The sequence below is a fragment of the Pleurodeles waltl genome, chromosome 3_1 (assembly GCF_031143425.1).
Source record: "Pleurodeles waltl isolate 20211129_DDA chromosome 3_1, aPleWal1.hap1.20221129, whole genome shotgun sequence".
Classification (NCBI taxonomy): Eukaryota; Metazoa; Chordata; class Amphibia; order Caudata; family Salamandridae; genus Pleurodeles; species Pleurodeles waltl.
This window is the reverse complement of record NC_090440.1, coordinates 221,319,529-221,339,680: the sequence shown is the minus strand read 5'-3', so window position 1 is coordinate 221,339,680 and position 20,152 is coordinate 221,319,529. Positions and strand designations below refer to the sequence as shown.

The window sequence follows — 20,152 nt, the reverse complement described above, 5'->3', positions numbered from 1 at the left end:
AAGGCCAGGTTTAGGTGCCTGCATATGACAGGGGGATCCCTCATGTACTCACCAAAGAAGGTGTGCCAGATCATCGTGGCCTGCTGTATGCTTCACAATCTTGCATTGCGACGCCAGGTGCCTTTTCTGCAGGAGGATGGTCCAGATGGTGGTGTTGTTGCAGCTGTGGAGCCTGTGGAGAGTGAAGAGGAGGAAGACGACGGGAACGACACGGACAACAGGGATACAGTCATACAACAATACTTTCAGTAGCACACAGGTAAGAAACAGCCACCCCAATTTACATTTACTTGAGGCCTCATGCGTCTCCACTGTCTGTGTTTCCCCCCAGTTCCTGTTAACTGATTTGTGACTTTCCCTTCCCTTTTCAGAGCTGTATGACCCACTGCCTGACTTCAGCTTTGTTTGCCCATGGACTAAAGCTTATTGAAATTGGTATGTTGTCATCACAAAGTAACTGGACATTATTGCACCGTTATGTGTAATACATTTGTTAAGAATACAAGCAGACTCCTGTTTTTTTATGTGGAATAAGTGATTTATTTTAAGTGCTACATATAGGTAAATGATTGGGAAGCGGGGATGGGTGGAGGTGGAGTAATGTCCATGGCAGAGTCCAGTTCTCAGTCGCACAGGTGCATTGTCCATATGCCTGTGGAAGGATGGAGCAAGGGCAGTTCAAGGTTGGACAGGGTGACAATGTGGGACAGTGGGATGACATCAGGGGGTATCTTAGGCTGGCGGGGGTCTTGCAATCCTACTCTGTCTTCTTGTGAGATCTCAGGTTCCGCTTGCGGGGTGGTTCTTCTTCTGCAGGAGGTGGGGTTCTGGTGGCCTGTCGTTGTGTGGGGGCCTCCTGTCCACTAGCGCCGGCGGAGGTGGTAGGCTGTTCCTGGCCTGGGCTAGTGACAGGGGCCCTTTGGGGTGCCACATGGTCCCGCAATGTGGTGACGATCTGGGTAAGGGCCAGGACGATGGTCCCCATTGCGGAACCGATGTTCCTCAGTTCCTCCCTGATCCCCATGTACCGTTCCTCCTGCAGTTCCTGGATCTCCTGGAACCGGGCCAGTACCGTCGCCATCGTCTCCTGGGAGCGGTGGTATGCTCCCATGATGGAGGAAAGGGCCTCTTGGAGAGTCGGTTCCCCGGGCCTGTCCCCCCCCTGTCGCACAGCAGCCCTCCCAGTTCCCCTGTGTTCCTGGGCGTCTGTCCCCTGGACGGTGTGCCCACTACCACTGCCCCCAGGTCCCTGTTGTTGTTGGGGTGGTGGGTCAACCTGGGTGCCCTGTAGTGGTGGACACACCGCTGATTGACGTGTCCTGGAGACAGAGGCATGGGCCCGCTGGGTGGGAGCTGTGCTGGTGTTCCCAGAGGGGGTTGGGTCTGGTGTAGCCTGTGGCTGTCTGTGGGGAACCGACTGTCCAGAGGTCCCCGATGGGCCGGGCTGGTCGTCTGGCTCCAGGGAGACAGAGCTGCTGTCATCGCTGGGGGCCTCTTCTGGGGGTGGGATGGACATCTGTGGACCCTCCGTGGCGGTGTGGTGGCGTTCGGGTCCTGCAGGGGTATAAAGGTATGGTTATTGCTTCTGTGTGTGGCATTTCGTGTGATGGGTGGGTGTCCGTGTACCCATGTGCAGGCATTTCCTTCTGGGGGCTTTTGTGAGGGTGGCTTGTGGGGGTGATGTGTGTGTGCAGTGGGCATGCTTTGGTGATGGGTGTCCATGCTTTGGGGTCGCATGCAGGGCTTGGTGTTGGGATGGGTGGGTTGTGATGGTGAGCCTTTTGCTAGGGGTTGGTGTGATGGGGGAGGGGGTGAGGGTGGGGGTATGATTTGGCATGCAGGTGGGGTGGGGGTGGGAAGCAGTAGTGAAGATTTGCCTTACCAGAGTCCATTCCTCGGCCTACTCCTGCAAGGCCCTCAGGATGCAGGATGTGCAAGACTTCCTCCTCCCACGCGGTAAATTCTGGGGGAGTAGGTGGGGGTCCGCCGCCAGTCTTCTGCACCGCAATGTTGTGCCTTGATACCATGGAACGCACCTTCCCCCGTAGGTCGTTCCATCTCTTCCTGATGTCCTCCCGATTGCGTGGATGCTGTCCCACCGCGTTAACCCTGTCCACTATCCTTTGCCATAGCTCCATCTTCCTGGCAATTGTGGTGTGCTGCACCTGTGCCCCGAAGAGCTGGGGCTCTACACGGACTATTTCCTCCACCATGACCCTGAGTTCGGCGTCACTGAACCTGGGGTGTCTTTGGGGTGCCATGGGGTGGTGTGGTTGAGGTGTGGGGTGGCGTTTGTGGTGATGAGTGTGGTGCGTGTGGTGGTGTGTGGTGTTTGGTGCGTGGATTCTGTGTGGGTGATGGTGTTGTGTGCCTCTGTGATGTGGGATTCTCTATTCTGTGCTCTCTCTCTAGCCTTCGTCAATGATTTCGGGTCTTAGGGGCTTGTGGGTGATGTGGGTGTGTGTTTTATATTGTGTTGGGTGTGTGGGAATGGTGTTAGTATGTGTATCAGGTGTGTGTATTTCGAACTGACCAATGTTGCTGAGTTTTCTATGTGTGTGTGTATTTTGAGCGCAGCGGTGTGTACCGCCAATGGAATACCGCGTTTGAAAGACCGCCGCGTGGATTTGTGGGTCGGAATGGTATGGGCGTATTTCTGTTGGCATGACGGTGGAGGTTTGGTCATCGCCATTTTTTCGCTGACCTTTGGTGTGGCGGATTTTTGTGGATGTCGGGTTTTTGGCGGTTTGCCAGTTGCGGGTCAGAATGACCGTGGCGGTTTACCGCGGCCGTGTTATGGCGGCCTTCTGGCCGGCGGTAAGCGACTTTTACCGCCGAGGTCAGAATGACCCCCATAAGCTCATCAGAGAATCTGATCAACTCAGAAGATATATTCAAATTATAATTTGAATTAATGCTCAATAAACGATATCTACAGGGAGCACTATTTTTTCTTTTTACTTTCATTCAAATACATCTTCAAAGAAGTAAATCTAAACAACCCCATCTAAGGAAAAAATGATTTAATGAAGTAGTCCAAACAGAAAAACAAAGTCCTAGGGGCAAAGTCCTGGTCTTTAAACAAAAGCAGCAGATTTTCAGTCATATCACATTCGTAAAGCCAAATCATTATGGGCACAGAGCACGTGGATGCATGTTTAGGAGGGAACCCATCATCCATCCATCTTCATCAGGACTCACGTTAATGACTATCATATCAAAGACTGACAATGTCTGAAGTCTTAATTGATGACCAACAAAGGGGTCTGTAGTTCAAAAGGTAAATGGTGACAAAGAGAGTGGCATAATATTAAAGAACTCTTCTGTAGAGGCCAAATGCTCCTGCCAATGATAAGGCCAACAGATGAAAATCAGTGGAAGCAACTAGCTCATAAGAAGGCTGAATTCCAAATGGTCTTTTCAAATGTGTTCTTGTTTTGTGATACCTGTGTACAGAAACAAATGGGCAACATATAACTTAGCGAGAAGCCAGCACTAATGTGCTGTTTCGAGTAGGGAGCAGGTGGATATTCCCTTCTCTCAGGCTGCACACACTACAGAGTCCTGCCTCAATCTGTAAAAGGGCTAGGGTCAGGAACAAGATAACAGAAAGATAAAAGAGAGGGTCAGTGTTAGTCAACAATGTTCTTTCAGTGCAGTGATTGGTGAATGTAGTAGCGGAATGATACAGTGATGCCTGTGTGGTGTGCAGTGCAGTGATGGGCAGACATTGTAACAGGTTGATGTAGATGTGTCTGTGTGGTGGAGGTCAGTGCAGTGAAATGCATATGTTGTAGCAGGTTGAGGTAGTGGTGTCCATGTGGTGTCGTCCGGCACAGTGATAGGTGAATGTTGTAGCAGGTTGTTATAGTGTTGCTTTTAGGGTAGTGGTTGGTGCAGTTAAATATAGATGTAGTAACAACAGGGTGATATAGTGGTGCTGTTGTGGTGGTTGTCAATGCATTGATAGGTAGATGTTCTAGCAGGTTGTTACAGTGGTGCTTGTGTGGTTGTGGCTGATGCACTGAAAGGTAGGTGTGGTACCAGGTAGATATGGCAGTGGCAGTGTGGAGATTGTCTGTACAGTGATAGGTATATGTTCTAGCATTTTCTTTTATAGTGATGCTTGTTTGGTAGTGGTTGGTGTAGTGAAATGTAGATGTTCTAGCAGGTTGATATAGTGGTGTTAGTGTGGTGGTTGTCAGTTCAGTGATGGTACATGTTCTAGCAGGTTGAGATAGTGGTATCTGTGTGTTGGTGGTCGGTGCAGTGAAATGTAGATGTTGTAGTAGGTTTTGTGTCTGTGTAGTAGTGGTTGGTGCAGTGAAATGCTGATGTTGTACCTGGTTGATATAGTGGTGTCAGTGTGGTGACTGTCGGTGTAGTGATGGGTAGATGTTCAAGCAGGTTGATTTAGTGGTGTCTGTATGGTAGTGATCGGTGCAGTGACATGTAGCTGTTGTAGCTGGTTATATACTCATGTTTGTGTAGTTGTGGTTGATGCAGTGATGAGTTTGTCACACACCTGAATCTAAACACCTTTTAGTACTGAAATATTTTGAGTAGAATGAGTTAATGTACACTTCTCGTGAAAATGCGTTGTGTTGGCTTTTAAACATCTCAATAAGGGCTTTATCTTACTAGAGAGTTAGGACCATATTTATACTTTTTTAGCGCCACATTTGCGTCATTTTTTTAGGCAAAATCGGTGCAAACGTACAAAATACAATAGTATGGGCCTTAGAGTGCTCATTATTTGATAGTTAGTCGAGACTCGTAGTTTCATCTCTGCGAGTGCAACACTCATGTGAGTTGTCTTTCTTTACTCCTGACAGAAGAAGTTGAACGACGAGGAGCAAAACATTATAAGTACATTTGAAGAACTGCAGTTAGTCCTGAAAGACGCAAAGGAAGAACAGACCAGGAGACTGCATGAAATGAAGAAGTATCTCAAAGCGGCTGAACAAAAGCACACAGATAAACGCATGAGGGAAACATTGACTCTGAACAACAAAACCACAGAGATAGAGGTGATACTCAGGCTGTCAACTGTGGACTTCCTTCAGGTGAGGTATAGTTTCAAATACTGTACAGTGCACACAAGAAGTGATCAGGGTCCAACTCAGACAGAAAATAGGCCCGGGCACCAAACTAAAAGTGTCCCCACCAGTGAATCAAGTAGCTACAAAAAGTGGCCTATATTGGCAAATCAGGGTAGTTTTGAACTTGTAAATAGATGTTTTGCAAGGCAGCAATGACTAAGCCGTGTTTGCGCTTGCTGTAGGCAATGTTTGCAGCAGTGGCAGGGAAATTAATAGCCAAACCCTGCCCATCATGCCATAAAACAGGCCCACAATTGGTCAAGAAAATGGCCCACACACTGACAGGCACTGGCCAATTGCCCTTTAGGCTAGTAAAACACTAGAAGTGATGTATTGATGACCTCTTCATATCCTGTCATGTTCTGTGCATAGTGACCTTCAACAGAAGCATCAAACATCAATGTTCAATCACTGCTCAATTTGTTGGCCTGCATGTATATGCCTACGCAGGCATTAGATTGAGAATCCAGGATCACCCTAGCAGCTCACTAGAACATCATTTTAAACTCATCATATATATTCAAGGTACTACACAACTTACGCTCCACCTAACTGAACGGTTGCTTTCCTTCCACCAACCACCCAGACACCTCTTCTACACAGGACTTTTACTGCGCACATCCAAAATATTCAGAGAACCAGATCAGGTGTACATGCGTTCTCCTACATCATTCCTAAAGCATGGACCGGCCTCCCAATCCACATCAGAGCTTCCTCCTCTCGTCTGGAATTCTGCAACCAGCTGAAGACCTGGCTTTTTAGTTAACCAACCTGCCATAGGCAGGGCTAGGAAGACACACCTAGCACCAAGATACCCTTGTGTGCTTTACAAATGCAAATAACAAGCACTTTGTTCACTGTAATTGTTCATGTTATGATGCAGTATGATCAACCATGCTGCCAGTACTCTGCCAGCCACATTCTCAGGGCTTAGAGAGCTTGCTTACAGTTACGTACTTGGAACCATGTCCCTTGAGAGCTTATCTTCATAACCTGCAGGTTATAAAAAAGGTTGCAGCTATTTATCCAGCCGCCAGGTAAATAGTGAACTTTCTCTGCTGTTTACTTGGCCACTGGCTAAATAGTATAAATCATTTATAATTTGCTGTGGGTCTTGATAATTGTAGCAAAATTTCACTATTTGGCAGGTCGCTCTATATAATAGAGATTCGGCACTGTTAGACTGGTGGCCATGCAAATAGCAGAAAAACTGCACTATTTACCTGACCACAGGTTAGATGGTTGAGATGCTGCATTGTTCAGCTGGCGGCTCCGCAAATAGAGCAAAAACCTAAATGTGTACCCGGATGCTGACTAAATAGTGGAGATTCTATGCTGTTTGGCTGGCAGGCATGCCTATAGCAGAAATGTTTCACTATTTACCCGGCTGCTGGCTAAATAGTGCAAATTCTGCACTGTTTGGCTGGCAGCCATGTAAATAGCAGAAGAACTTCACTATTTAGCTGGTTGCTGGCTACATAATAGAGACTCTGCACTGTTTGGCTGGCAACCATGCAAATAATAAGGAAACCTCACTGTTTATCTGGCCACTGACAACATAGCAGAGGTTTGAACTGTTAGGACAGCAGTCAACCATACAAAATAAAATTCACTCATTAACCAGCTACTAGCAAAACAGTAAACATGTAAAATGAGGCCACCAGCCATGAAAACAACAAATAAGCGTAATTAATTATGTGGCTGCTGGTTAACAGCAGAAATTAAATATAATTTGACCAGTAGCCTGGCACATCACAAAGAAATGTCAGTATTTACCGAGCAGCTGGCTAAATAGCATAAATGAGGTACTGTATTGCCAGTGGCTTTACAGATAACCTGTAAAGAAACTTCATTATTCACCTGGTGGCTGGCTAAATTGTGGTCAATATGCACAGCTTGGCCTACTAGTCCTAGGTTACTTGTTTTCCGGTTCAGGGAGAACCTGGCTTGGCGGTTCAGGCTGGACTGTTTTCCATGAGGAAATGGGTCAAGACTGATTTGCATATGGCTGGGTCCAAACTGTAGTGGCATGACAAGGCGAAAAATGATGGATTGGGATGCGGCCGAAGCAATTGCCAGAGGCTGAGATTAATTCAAGCATTCTATCCATGACCTTGTTGTTTTTGAATATGCTCAACTTGGCCAGTCGCTTTGCAAATATTAGGATTATGTCACAATTTACCCAGCTGCAATCTGAACAGCTTAAATGATGTTGTATTATTCATTGTGGAAATTTTAACAGGTACCTTCACCAGATAGAACTGAAAACAAAGCGTGAACACAGTTGTCATGTAATATTATTTTATTTGCAAAAAAGTGGTAAAAAAGTCTGTACATACTTTGTGTGAATGGAATAGTATTTTGAAAACTGACCTATGTATTGTTCAGTCAGTTCACAAAATACTGAGTCACAGGAAGTTGCAGAAAGACCTACCTAATTTATATTTATTAGGCAATTAACAACTTGTGATCCTCTGTGATTGGTTGTGATCACAGGTATAGTGGCCTGCAAGAGACAGCAAACCATCTATGACTGCATTCTAAAATGGAAAATGTTGTTTTTATTTTTGTTTTTCAAATCAGCCTGTTTTACTTAAGGGAACCAATGTTGATTTTTAAAAAATGGTTTGGAGTTTTAGTTTTGATTTGGGGTGTTTCTCTTTAAAATGTTATTTTATGATTGTCACTCATACACAGCTTTTTTGGCTAGGTGAGGCTCACACCACAGTAGCTGGCACCAAGCAGAAGTATCCAAAACAAGGGCATGAGATCTCAGCACCTAGCTGTCATCGTCTTTCTGAATAGTCATCAGACACAGACAAAAGGGCAGCCCTGCTTTTAACAAGAGAAACCTATGACTTACCCCTTTCTCCTACCATCTACCCTATTTTGTAACTCGGGAAGAACTAATCAGCCAGCAGCCCTTTGCTAAAAAAGATCTCAAATAATTTTTGGGAAGCATTTTCTCCATTCTCCCTTTTCCTTAACTTCAATTAACAGTCTCCACCCTCTATCAACAAGTTTGCAATACCTGCTCACTGTGTAGCGAAGCTGTATCTACTCTCCATCATGTCATGTATAATGCATTCCATTAGTCCATGCACGTAAACGTTCACCACACTGAGACCATCCAGAACGCTGCCACAAGACTCATACTGAACCTGTGACGTTGCACCCACATCACACTGCACCTCACGAAGCTTCACTGGCTCCCCTGTCACAAACTTCTCACACCCACATACAAAGCACTCTACAGCACAGGGCCAGAATACCTGAACAGCCCCATACACTTTCACCAACCACCAGTACACCTACACTCTGTCTCACTCTCACTGGCACACACTCCCTGCAACAGCAAAAGCAAAAAAGGAGGTCATTCATTCTCTTACATCACACCCAAGACATGAAACATCACTAAATGGTCTGGTCTTGCTTGCTCCCAGTCCTCTTTGTTTAGGCCCTTCTGAGCCTTGTTGTTTTGGTCTTGATCCTTCTGGACATCCAGGTCCAGTCTTCTTAGTGCTGATCCTTCTAATTCTCCTTGCTCTGGTCCTCCTGACTCTAGTCCTCCTAGTATTTTTGGTACTGATCTCCTCTTCTTCCTTGGTTATTCTGACCTGTAGTCCTACTGGCCTGGATCTTGTCTTTACGGATCTGGTCCTGATCCTCCTGGCCCTGGTCTTCCTCTTGCTTGTCCTCGTTCTTCTTCGAAGACTCATCAAGGCCCTCCTTTATCCTGTCCTACTGGTCCTGGCCATGGTGTTGTTCATCTTCCTGGCCTTCCTGTTCCTACCCCTCTGGCCTGAACCTCCAAGCTGTGATCATCGTGGTCCTGATGTCCCTAGTCCTGATCTTCCTTTTCCTACTCACCCTGGTCATGGCACTCAAGATGCTGATACTCTTTGTCCTGATCTTCCTGGTGTCACTTTACCATTTCCTTATCCTCCTAGAACTTTTCCTTCTGACTCTGGCTGCCTGTGTCCCTGGTCTCAGCTTCCTGGCACTCCTGGCCAAGGTCATAGTATTCATGTTTCTTATAGTCCATATCCTTCTCAAGATCCTCTGCCTGTTGTCCCTGATCCTCTTAGTCCTATTCCTTATAGTTTAGGTTCTCTGGGGTCTAGTTCTCCTGGACCTGACCCACTTACTACCTTAGTCTTGGTCTTCTTGGTCCTGGTCATTCTGGTCCTTTTTGTCCTTTTGAGCGTGCTACCATAAACGTTGCTTTTTGGCCACAATGGCCATTCTTGGTTCCACCAGTTGTGGCTCATCTGGCCCTGTTCATTTTTGGTCCTTTTGGTCCTAGTCATTTTGCCCTGGATGTTTTCACTGTCAACCTTCTAGCTCTGATACTGCAGACCCTGGATCATCTTGCTTCTCGTGTCCTGGCACTCTTAGTCTTTGGCCTTCTGGTTTGGGTTGTCTTTGTTCTCCTGGATATGTCTCTTGTCTATTTAGTCCTACGGGTACTGAGGCCATTGATCCAGGTCCTATTGATCCAGGTTATCCTTGTTCAGGTCCTCTTGAGCCTGGCCATTTTGGTTCTGGTCCTCCAGCCCACCACTGTGCATTCCACTTAGCCTTCTTACCTCAGATCTTCCTTAACCTGGTCCTGCTGTTTGGAATGGTTGCTCTGCCCATTTGTTAATCAAGCCCTGTCCCCTAGGTTCTAAACTTCAGGACCCAATTAATCATGTTTCTAGTCCTCCTAGTCATGATCCTTTTAGTTTACCTAATTTATTTGCACTGGTCTTCTAGGTGCCCTTGGCGCTGATCCCCCTCAGCCGTCCTAGTCCCTGTTGTCAGGACCCAACAACTCTGCCTAATTTGTCAACATTCTCAGGGGCGTTGTTTTAATCATGTGTGAGTAGCATCACTGGGTTGCTTGTAACGTCATTGTACTGTCTGCATTTCAGGATAGATATTGCAATGTTTGATATGTACTTGATGTTACCAATGCTCATTGAACACATGGAACTGTGTCAAGTCCTCGTGATTTTAAGTGTGTCAGGTTCACTTGTTTATTGGTTGCCAGGCAACCACCACACCCCCAAGGTCTCCAGGGAGGAGCTGCCTCGTGTTTTCAATGACATGAAACCCCCCTCAGCCGTCCTAGTCCCTGTTGTCAGGACCCAACAACTCTGCCTAATTTGTCAACATTCTCAGGGGCGTTGTTTTAATCATGTGTGAGTAGCACCACTGGGTTGCTTGTAACGTCATTATACTGTCTGCATTTCAGGCTAGATATTGCAATGTTTGATATGTACTTGATGTTACCAATGCTCATTGAACACATGTAACTGTGTCAAGTCCTCGTGATTTTAAGTGTGTCAGGTTCACTTGTTTATTGGTTGCCAGGCAACCACCACAACCCCAAGGTCTCCAGGGAGGAGCTGCCTCGTGTTTTCAAAGACATGAGACATGCTTGCTATAAATACTGCATGCTTTATTGAATGTTGTGAAACAGTCTCTTAATAGCACATAGCTTCACCAATACTGTAATTCATCACAGAAAGGCAACTTCCAGGGGCTCCACCGACATTCCTCCATAACCTGAAGAACTGCACCCGGCAGGACCTGGTGAAAAGGAGCGCAGTGTTTCTCTCTTTTTCCAAATCCCCTTACCTTTTGGGGCACCTGCCGGGGCTCCTGGTGCAATCGGCAGCACTGAGAGGTACCTCAGTAGGTCGGGAGAACAGTCATCACCCCTGCAGACAGCCTGGTTTTCAGGTGAGTGGGCACGCTCCAACACCTGTCTTGCTTAATCTAGCATCCTGGACATTCTGTCCACTGGCCTTCAAGTCCTGATCTTTGTAGTCGTCTTCAATCTGGTCCTGATCCTTTCCTGCATGGTTCTGCAATAACTTGTTCTGTTACAGAGCATCTAAGTTTGTCCTAGTTTTGACTTTCCTTCATCCTAGCCTAAGAACTTCCAGGCTCTGTACTTTCTGGTTCTGGTTTGACTGGTGCTCATTTCCATATGCACCTGCCCCAAAACCTTTAGATATTGGGTCTCCTGTATCAGAAGCTCCGAGTCCTGAACCTTTTCATCCTGGTTTAGGATTCACCTGAGTCTAACACTTCTGCACCTTCTGATCTTTAGCGTACTAGACCAGGAGTTCCTCATCCTCTGTAACCCCCCTGACCATTCTAATCTAGGTTTTTCAGGTCCTGCTAGCCATGGCTTTTTCTGGTTGTTGTCTTCCTGGCTCTGGTCCTCTTGATTCTGACCCCTTTTTCCTCCTTGATCTTCTCTCTTTGCTTTTGGCTCTCCTGTCTCCAGTCCTTCTCTCTGTTGGTCTCTTGCCATTGGTCCTCTTTGGTCTGTCTACTTGGATCTGCTACTTCTAGCCCTGGTTGTCTTTGTCCGTCTAGTCCTGGTCAGTGCACACATGCCCTCATAGCCCTCCTTGTCCTTCTGTTCCTTCTACCTCTCGTCCTCCTGTTCCTTCTGCCCTTGATCATTGGGTCCAACTTCCTCTGCTCCACATCCTCCTAGTCATCCTGATTCTTCCCACCCAGGTCTTGGTACCCCTTTTGCTGTTTCTCTTTGTCCTGCTCCTCATTGTATATTTGTTCCTAGTCCCTCTGGCATTGGTAACCATGGTCCTCGTAGATTAGGTCTACCTGGGCCTGGTAAACGGAAAAGTCTCTAAATTATCAAAGAGTGTGTTTTTGATTGATCTTGTTTATCAGAGATATTCATTATTTTTGGGATGGTAAGTCTTCTGCATGTCTCTGGAGAGCATGCTTTCCCTGCATTATGGTGAGCTTCAGGCAAGTCACATAAACGTTACTCTATGGTTTCTGGATCCCTACCTCAGTGAACATGACAAACATGTATGTCCACTGAGGATCTCCCTGTTTACATGGACTAAGACCCTAGAGCTTAGCTCTGAGGTCGAGGGGTCATGCATAGTACACCCCTATTTCACAGAGAGCAGCTACTGCCCTCACTACCAAGGTGGTGATAGACTGCCAATGGTGGCAGCAATAAATCTATGGTCAGGGATACCTGTATCTTTGTACCCTTGGTGGGGGGGAAATACTAGTCACCCTCCTGATCAAGTCTGTGCAGTCTTCTTTGCCTATGGTCCTGTTGCCTTTGTCTGCCTGGGAATTGTGTTTGAGAGTCAGTAGGTTCCCTAGGGTAGAATTGTGAGGTGAGCCATTGTTTTTAATGTGAGCTGAGCTGTTCTGCTTGACATTCCAGCTCACCTATCCCCCTCCCTATTCCTTGGAGAATCTTGGTGGGCTAGGGTAGACACTTGATCTTATCTGTGTTTAGCTGCTCTATCTCTGCTAGGAGGAATGGTGGTCAGTACCTCTGGGTCTGGGGTTAATTAAAAGTCCTCTCTGGAGAATAGCCTGGGTTGATACCAAGAACCTGTCCTGAAGGCTAATAACTCATCCTTGCATGCCTCTACAAGCATCTACAGAAGCCAGCTGTGGGATCCTGGTGTAAAGGCAAGGAAGCTTGTTCATAGCATCTGAACTTGAGAGTTTTCTCTCTGATGGATGGATTCAGTCATGAAGGAATTTGCCACCTGTGAAAGAGCAAAAGGATCCCTCAGCAGCCTGAATGCAGAAGCAGAAGAGCAGCTGTTTGTGAGGCTTGTCGAGAAGCATTGGCTTGGAAGACAAGGAGATTACAAACAGCTGCTCAAGATAAGGAAGCTTGCATCACATCAATACAGACAGGGGGAGATAGAGAAGCTTGATTACACCAATCCTTTGAAGGAGAGATAACTTGGTCCAGACCCCTCCCCTGTGCTGTTGGAGCCTGGGATACTTACAGTTACACTCTGTAGCTGGGTAAGAGTATCCTGTGGAACAGGCCTCCCGCCTTTCTCTTTGTGATACATGGGGATACCAGGTGTGGACAGCTCACCAGAGGCTACTGGTCCAGTGGGACTCCAGTAAACTGCAAAGACATCAGGCACCTGTGTTCAGATCCCTGACGCCACCATAGTGGTGTCCATGCTAAGGACAGGCGGACACTACTGATCTTTGGTGGTGGGTTCTGGGGCTAATCTGGAACATTTGACTTCACAACATATGCTGAAACTACACCATTGCCATACAAGGACTGGTATCATGGCTCTAGAAAATGAGAGCAACCCTGTGCAACATGATCTGTAATATGCAATGCTAATTGTGTGTCTACATGGTAACTGTGTTGGTATAGTGCTTAGTGTCTAGGCGCTATAACACTGTTTAGGGTCAGAACTCTGGCCGAGAGGGTTGTAGTGATGTCCGGTTTTCACTGTTTATCCTAGTTTTATGTGTAGTATATTTCTCTTATGCGTATTAAAGTACTTTTCTTTTTAAAAAGTAAAGCGCTGACTGGACATTGATCTTATTAGCTGGTAGTATAGTGTATCCTGTATTCTGAATGTCTAAACCCAACTCACCTCCTTGAGTAAGCCCTCGACTGCGCTATCTCACTACCCTCTTCCACGTGCTGGACAGAGGTACTTGGTTAATCAGTTTTGGGTCCACTAGTCCTGAGGCCCCAGGACACCAGTGTTGGACACTCTAGTTGATGTGAATGGAGTAGGGTAGCCCCTGAGTGCCCTGGTGCCCAGGAAACTGAGTCTAACAATGATAAATTTACAGAATAAGAGCACGTGCAAGAAACGTGTGTTTGATGAGATAGCAATTGATCACTTGTTACATGTTCAATAGCATATCTTTAAATTGAAATTCAAAAGGGGTCTCAGCTGGAAGACATGATCCTTACAATACCTTAAATGCTTTACATGTGTTTCTTTGTGTAATCCTTGCTGCTCAGTGCCACAAGTACCAAGGTTGGAGCTGAGGGTTTGAGAGACAAAACCTACTAGACCTAAATGGGTTGGTAAGTGTATTACACAGTGAGGTTGCACAACCACACCATTTAATACACTCCATTTTCTCAGATGTTATTTGGTGCCACCCACCACACCCCCGCAATTTTAAATATAAAAGTATTGTAATGATTTGTATTAAGATCCAAATATTCTATAAAATGGGCCTAGGAATCTATTAATTCCCGTAGAGCATTTGGAGGGCAACCTAGAAAAACTGCTGTGCCTTTGGGCCTCTTTAACCTATTTACAGCCACTACCTATCCCTTCAGCTCACTCCTTTTATGGTGCTTTTCAATTTTTCTCTTCCTCTGTCTTTGTGACACAATCACCACTACAGTCCCGTATAGTGTAAAAGGCCATTTATTAGGACAGGATTGCAAATAACATCAAACATTTGAATAACTTTAACATTCAAACTTTCCAGCTTCCTTTCCGCACCACCCCTTTAAAATCTTCCACCTTTCACTTTTGTTCCCCACTTATACTTTTGTGCACCCAGCCCCCTCCTTCCATTTACCTGCTATCATACTCTCCTTCCATACCCCGCCTGATTTGGGAATCCCACACACTGTCATCCTTCACCTGCTTCTCCTCCCATCCCCCGGAAGGGTGGACAGGCCCGCATTTGACTCTCCAACCTCCCCAGCTATTGCCTGCCCTGTGCAACCTGTCTTAAAACAGGCAAACCTACCCAAAAAAACACTCTAAGACCATGTACCAAAATGCTTAACCATGCATGATGGGTGGGTGGCCAAACTCCCAGCAATGAGTCAGCATAACGCCCAGAAGAGGCTGACCCTCACCTCACCTGCCTATCGATACTCCCACCCTGATCCCTCTCCTGCTTCCCCTCCACCAATCCTGTCCTTGTAACACTTCCGTCATTACGAAGGATCATGTGGAGAGACTAAACTGCGCCTCTGTTCTCCACAGGGCCCTTCATTCCCATATGTGTCTTTTGTTCTCCGTAAACTTTTTTGAATCAAAAACAACACAAAACATATCACTCGTGCCCGAAGTGCACTCTGGCCCTGACTCCGCCACTGCTCCTCAGTCCCCTCAAAAGATTGAAATTCCAACCATGCCAGACAATAATTCCTTCGAGTGGACTCAGCTAATGACTTCTCTAAGAGCCTCACCGTCATCATGCTCCCCAGTCCAAAATTTCCGCCGGGACCGCCGTCTTGTGCTCGTCTATGCCAGGTACCAGACTGCTGAAACATTGCCACTGTGAACGAGACAGCGAATAAGCAATAGCATTGTTGACTCCTGAAATGTGCGCTGCCTTAAAAATGATATTCAGAGTTAAACAGCAAAGCATGAAATGTTGCAGCACCTGCAGTACCCTGAGGTCCCTGGCCCTTAGCCTATACACCAATTCCACCAATGTCAAGCTGCCCACATGAAACATAAATGTCCGATTGGTTAACTCATCCCTCCACACCACCAGCACCACTAGCAAAGAAAAGAATTCCAGGAAAGCTCTACTGCTGCTCTGCGTCAACCCCCATTGAGGCCAGACACACCACCTGCCGTCCCAGAACAAGCCAAAACCAGAGGCTCCGCTGCGTCTGAAAAGATCTGAACCTTCCACACTGTGTCTTCCTCCTGAAATACCATGAAGACTCCATTAAACTTTGTAAGGAAAGCTTCCCAGACCTTGATGGCAAAAAGTTCTACCACGCATCACTCTGCAAGCTAAATTCAGAAAGCACAATTCAACCTTGTGTAACAACCGCAGTTGGCGAAGAAAAAACACAAGTTCCTTCACTTTGTCTGCTGGCAGCCTCGCCATGAGTGCCACTGTGTCCATCTCAATGCCCAGGAATGTCAATATGGTACTTGGACCCTCCATCTTTTCTGTAGCCAAAGGAACCCCCATGTCACTCACCAAGTGCTCAAAACACTGTAAAGCCCTGTCACATGCCCCGAACTCCACCTTGCCCACAAACAGAAAACTATCTAGATAATGAGAAACTTCCCAAATCCCACCACCGTCCGTGAAAACCCACTGCAGAAAAGTAATGAAAACATCAAACAAGGCACATGAGACAGCACAACCCATTGGAAGGACCCTATCCACGTAAATAGCCCCATCAAACTGCATGCCCAGCAAGGCAAAAATCCTCTGGCTGAATGGGCAAGAGATGAAAAGCAGTCTTCATGTCATACTTGGCCAGCTCTGAACCCCTACCATGCCCCCGAATAAGGCAAGTGGCATCTTTAACTGACGCATAAACCACTTGTGTGTCCTCGGGCGCAAATAAATCTTTCACCAATGCCGCGTCCGGCAAAGACAAATGGTGAATGAGCTGAAATTCCCCTTGTTCTTTTTTGGCACCACACCCAATGCAGAATTTATCCAATCTTTCATGGGCCTCTCGTAAAAGGGCCCACAATCCTCCCTTCACTGACCTCCTTGGTCAATTTGGCTGACACCACATCTGGCAACTCCATGGCTGACCACAAATTGTCATCCCACTCCTTCACTCTCGGCCCTTGATAGCCCACCCGGAAACGCTCTCTGAAACCCCATTCCAATCTCAGCGCTGTGTTTTCATCAGGATACAGTTTCAACCAGGGCAGCAACTTGGTAAGCCTAATTGGCATAGGAGCCCCTTGGCCCACCAGGGCCTTGAGCCCCGCACCCTCTGGATGCCCTCAATTGCTCTTCTGGACTGGCCAGTAAGAAACACTGCAAGACTGGGTGCCACCCCTGCATTTGGAGCACTCGTGTTTAAACTTACATGAGTGTCTCAAACAAAAGCCTTTATTGAAATTCCAGCAGGCCCCCGCATTGGAAACGGGGGGTGGTGCATGTTCCCCCCCGGCGGGATGGGTTGAAAAGACTTATTAATCACTGACAGACCACTTGCTGTGTGGATCAATGCTGCCGAATGGGATGATGCCATCTACAACTCGGAATCTACATCCCCCCCAAGGTTTCTCCGGGTTCATGCTCACCCTTGCCCGAAATTCCTCATCATATCATAGCAAAGACATGCGTACCATCTGAGCTTTACGGATGATATCCATGTACTTGAAAAGCGCAATAGCCCTATCTGGGTACTTGTTGCAGTAAATGCTGGCATATATAAGGAAAGCACTTGTCCGATTCTCCATTGTTATGGGAACATGGGGTCTACGCGCTAGCTCCCACTCGTCTTTCTTGGACCCTTCCTTAACCTGTATGTCCATGTGAAGGAGCTTAAATACATCTACATATTCATGCTTCCATACTTGTACTGGGCTGTTTTGGAGCTGGGCTTAGTGGTAACCCACGCAGACCACCATTCACTCTTAGCCTTTGGACCCTTCTCCTGTGTATCCTATTCCTGCAATGTCTTGCAGCCTCATCCTCCGATACTCCTTACGTGCGTCCTCTGAGGCTCCGTTGTCCATACTTGTCTCCTGTAAAACAGCAAATGAAGAGGGTGTTTTGCTGCTCCTGCGCCCTCTCCTCCCCCCTTAACCCTGCTCACCTCGACGTATCACCCCATCTTCCCACTCATTGCTATCATCCTCATAATTAAGCTCCACCTCATCCCCCACCTCCATGTCACACCTCTCATCCGCATACTCAACCTCCAATACACCATGCCACGCCTCCTCTCCATCTTCCCCATGGCACTTGCCATGTGGATGTTGTGACCCTTCCCGCATCGTAGGGAAGGCTGCAGTATGCTCCCTACCAACGTCCAGGGATCGTGTTGCACCTCATTGGCATCACCATCTGTCTGGCAGTCTCACCCACTAGCTTCGTCACTCTGCGTGCCACATGGCTGCCTTTACCATGTGTGCCTCCCGCACTGCTGGTCCCATTTGCCTGGAATGGCCCCGTTTTACTCTAGTATCGTTTTGCGGAACCCTTACCCAACAACCCCCTTCTTCTTTCTGACCCTCAGTATTCTTGTACCCCTGTGCCCTCCGCACCCATCTTCCTCTTGAGTTGCACAGCCCACCCAAAGGCCTCCTCCCTGTCTTTACACAACTGTGCCCATCTGTCCTCAGTCCCCATCACCAACCTACGCTGGTCCCGGATCCTAGCCTCAATGTTCATTTTGGATCAATCAGTGGCTGCTACCTTGTGTGCCCTGTCCCCCTGATCCCCTCGCCACTAGACAGTACTCGCTCCACTGAGCCCCCAGTCCACTCCACAGATTATGGCATTTAACCACCCCATTCCATTAAGCTCTCCACCTCTTCGTGCCAGGGCCCCAACCCCTCCCTGTCCTTTTTGGCTTTCTTTTTTCCCCTTAAGGCCTGACCTGGTTGTTGGCTTCACCCCCTGTACCTGCCTGCAGATAAATTAAGGGGCCGGCTCAGTCTGCCCCTGTTCTAATAGGGGTTTGATGCTGTCCTTGGTAGCCTGATCATCAGGTACAATAATCTCTCCCTGGGCCTCTGCCCCCCGGGCCATCCCCACTCTCCAGGGGACCTTGCTGTGTGCTCTGCTCCTTCCAGGGTACCTTCTTAAAGGCCGGTGGAGTAGACACGCTGCGTCCCTACCACCAGTGCTAAATTTCACCTTTTTTCCCCAATTGATGGCGATTGGCAAGTGGCGACAGCTGCTGCCATGCTGTGAGCTGCATCGTGCGTAGGCCGCACCATGCTGGCTGGTCTAAGACGCCAGGCCTGAGAAGGTCTGCTCTCCCCGCCTCACCCAGGATGCAGCGTGCATCACCTCCGTGTCATGGCCCGATGTCATGTTCCCTGCGATCCCGAAGGCCGCAAACATGCTACCCTACCACTACCTATTGGCCAAACTTCCAGCAGTGCATCAGCACACCGTGCGGAAGAGGCTGACCCCTCCCCTAACCTGCCTATAAACACTCCCACCCTGATCACTTCCCTGCTTCCCCCCACCAATCCTGTCCTTATGATGCTTCCGTCATCACAAAGGATCCAGTGGAGAGACTATGCTGCGCCTCTGCTCTCCACAGGGCCCTTCATTCACATATGTGTCTTTTGTTCGCAGTAAATGCTTGAGGCAGAAAAAGAAGTGCTGGCCCTAAAAAATAATTGCTGGTGCCCCGGACTGGAAACCATCGGCTTAAATTAAGCTCTGCTTATGTCCAATATATAATCTGTTTTTGTAAAACCACACCACAGAGAGTTTCCTGATGTGCACAGCTGTGTGATTCTGTCTTTGGGGTTAATCCTGAGACCCCCAACATTCTCTGGCTGCCAAGGTTTTCATCTCTCCCACCATGGGTATCTTTCTTTTGTCTCTATTGCCTTATACCCAGACATTCTTTGGTGTGTGTGAGGAGGTGCAGAGGTTCAGACAGGGTGACCATGGTAGGTTTGAACTCATGTAGGTGGGTTCTGTGGCTCACCTCCATCCTTCTGCACTCCTCTTTTACTAAGCCTATCTTTTCATTTTTTCAATTCAGTGTGGTGTACCCCATGCTTCTGACTTTTATTTTTAACTCAAGGCGCCTCTAAACACCCCTGCTGCAGCCCTAAGGCTCTTTTGGGCACAGGAGGAGACGCATTGAATGGTCTAAGGGTGAGATCACAGGTAATGAAGTGTTTGAGATACAAAGCCTGCACACCATCTCAGGCATCCCTCGCTGTTGGTTTGTTCATATTTTAAATTTTACATTTTTAAATGTGGTGTGGAAAGTTGCAAAATATGGCCCATATTTATGAGTGGTTTCCGTTATGCTTGCACCACGCAACGTGGTACATGTGTAAATCAAAAGTAAAGTCATTTTTTTGAGCCACGCCAAGCCACTTTGCTTGGCTGTGAGTGGCTTCAAAATATTAAGTAAGGTAATGCAGCACAAAACGCCATGTTGCCTTACTGTGCCCGGGTAGGCATTCCATGGGTGTTGCATAGGTGTTCCCACCTCTCATGGATTTTGGCACATTCTAAGATTTACAAGACCCTGTAAACCTAGGAATTCAGCAAAAACATATGCCTCCCAGGAAAGGCTTTAGATGGAGAAATATGTTTATTTCTTCTTGTTTTTTCCTCTTTCTATGTGTGCTGCATTCTGAATCACACAGAGCAAGAGGAAAAAGCCTCTCAGGATTGCTTTTGTGCATGAAGGGAGACCTTCCTGCACAAAAACAATCCTGCGAGCAATGCAGTTACCCTTACACCATGGTGGAAGGATGCATGCATTGGCGCTAGGCTGCCAAAATAGTTCCAGAGCAAGGGGAAAGGACATGTGCCAAAAATCCTGAATG

General features: G+C 47.3%; 1 protein-coding gene across 1 annotated transcript in view; it reads left to right on the top strand.

Annotated features, from left to right (window-relative positions):
- Positions 1 to 20,152, top strand: part of LOC138283954 (E3 ubiquitin-protein ligase TRIM11-like) — a 222,606-nt gene that overhangs the window by 100,736 nt on the left and 101,718 nt on the right. The window contains exon 4 of the mRNA XM_069222227.1: positions 4,836 to 5,066. Within this exon, the coding sequence (XP_069078328.1) occupies positions 4,836 to 5,066 (231 nt within the window). The remainder of the gene's footprint in view (positions 1 to 4,835; positions 5,067 to 20,152) is intronic.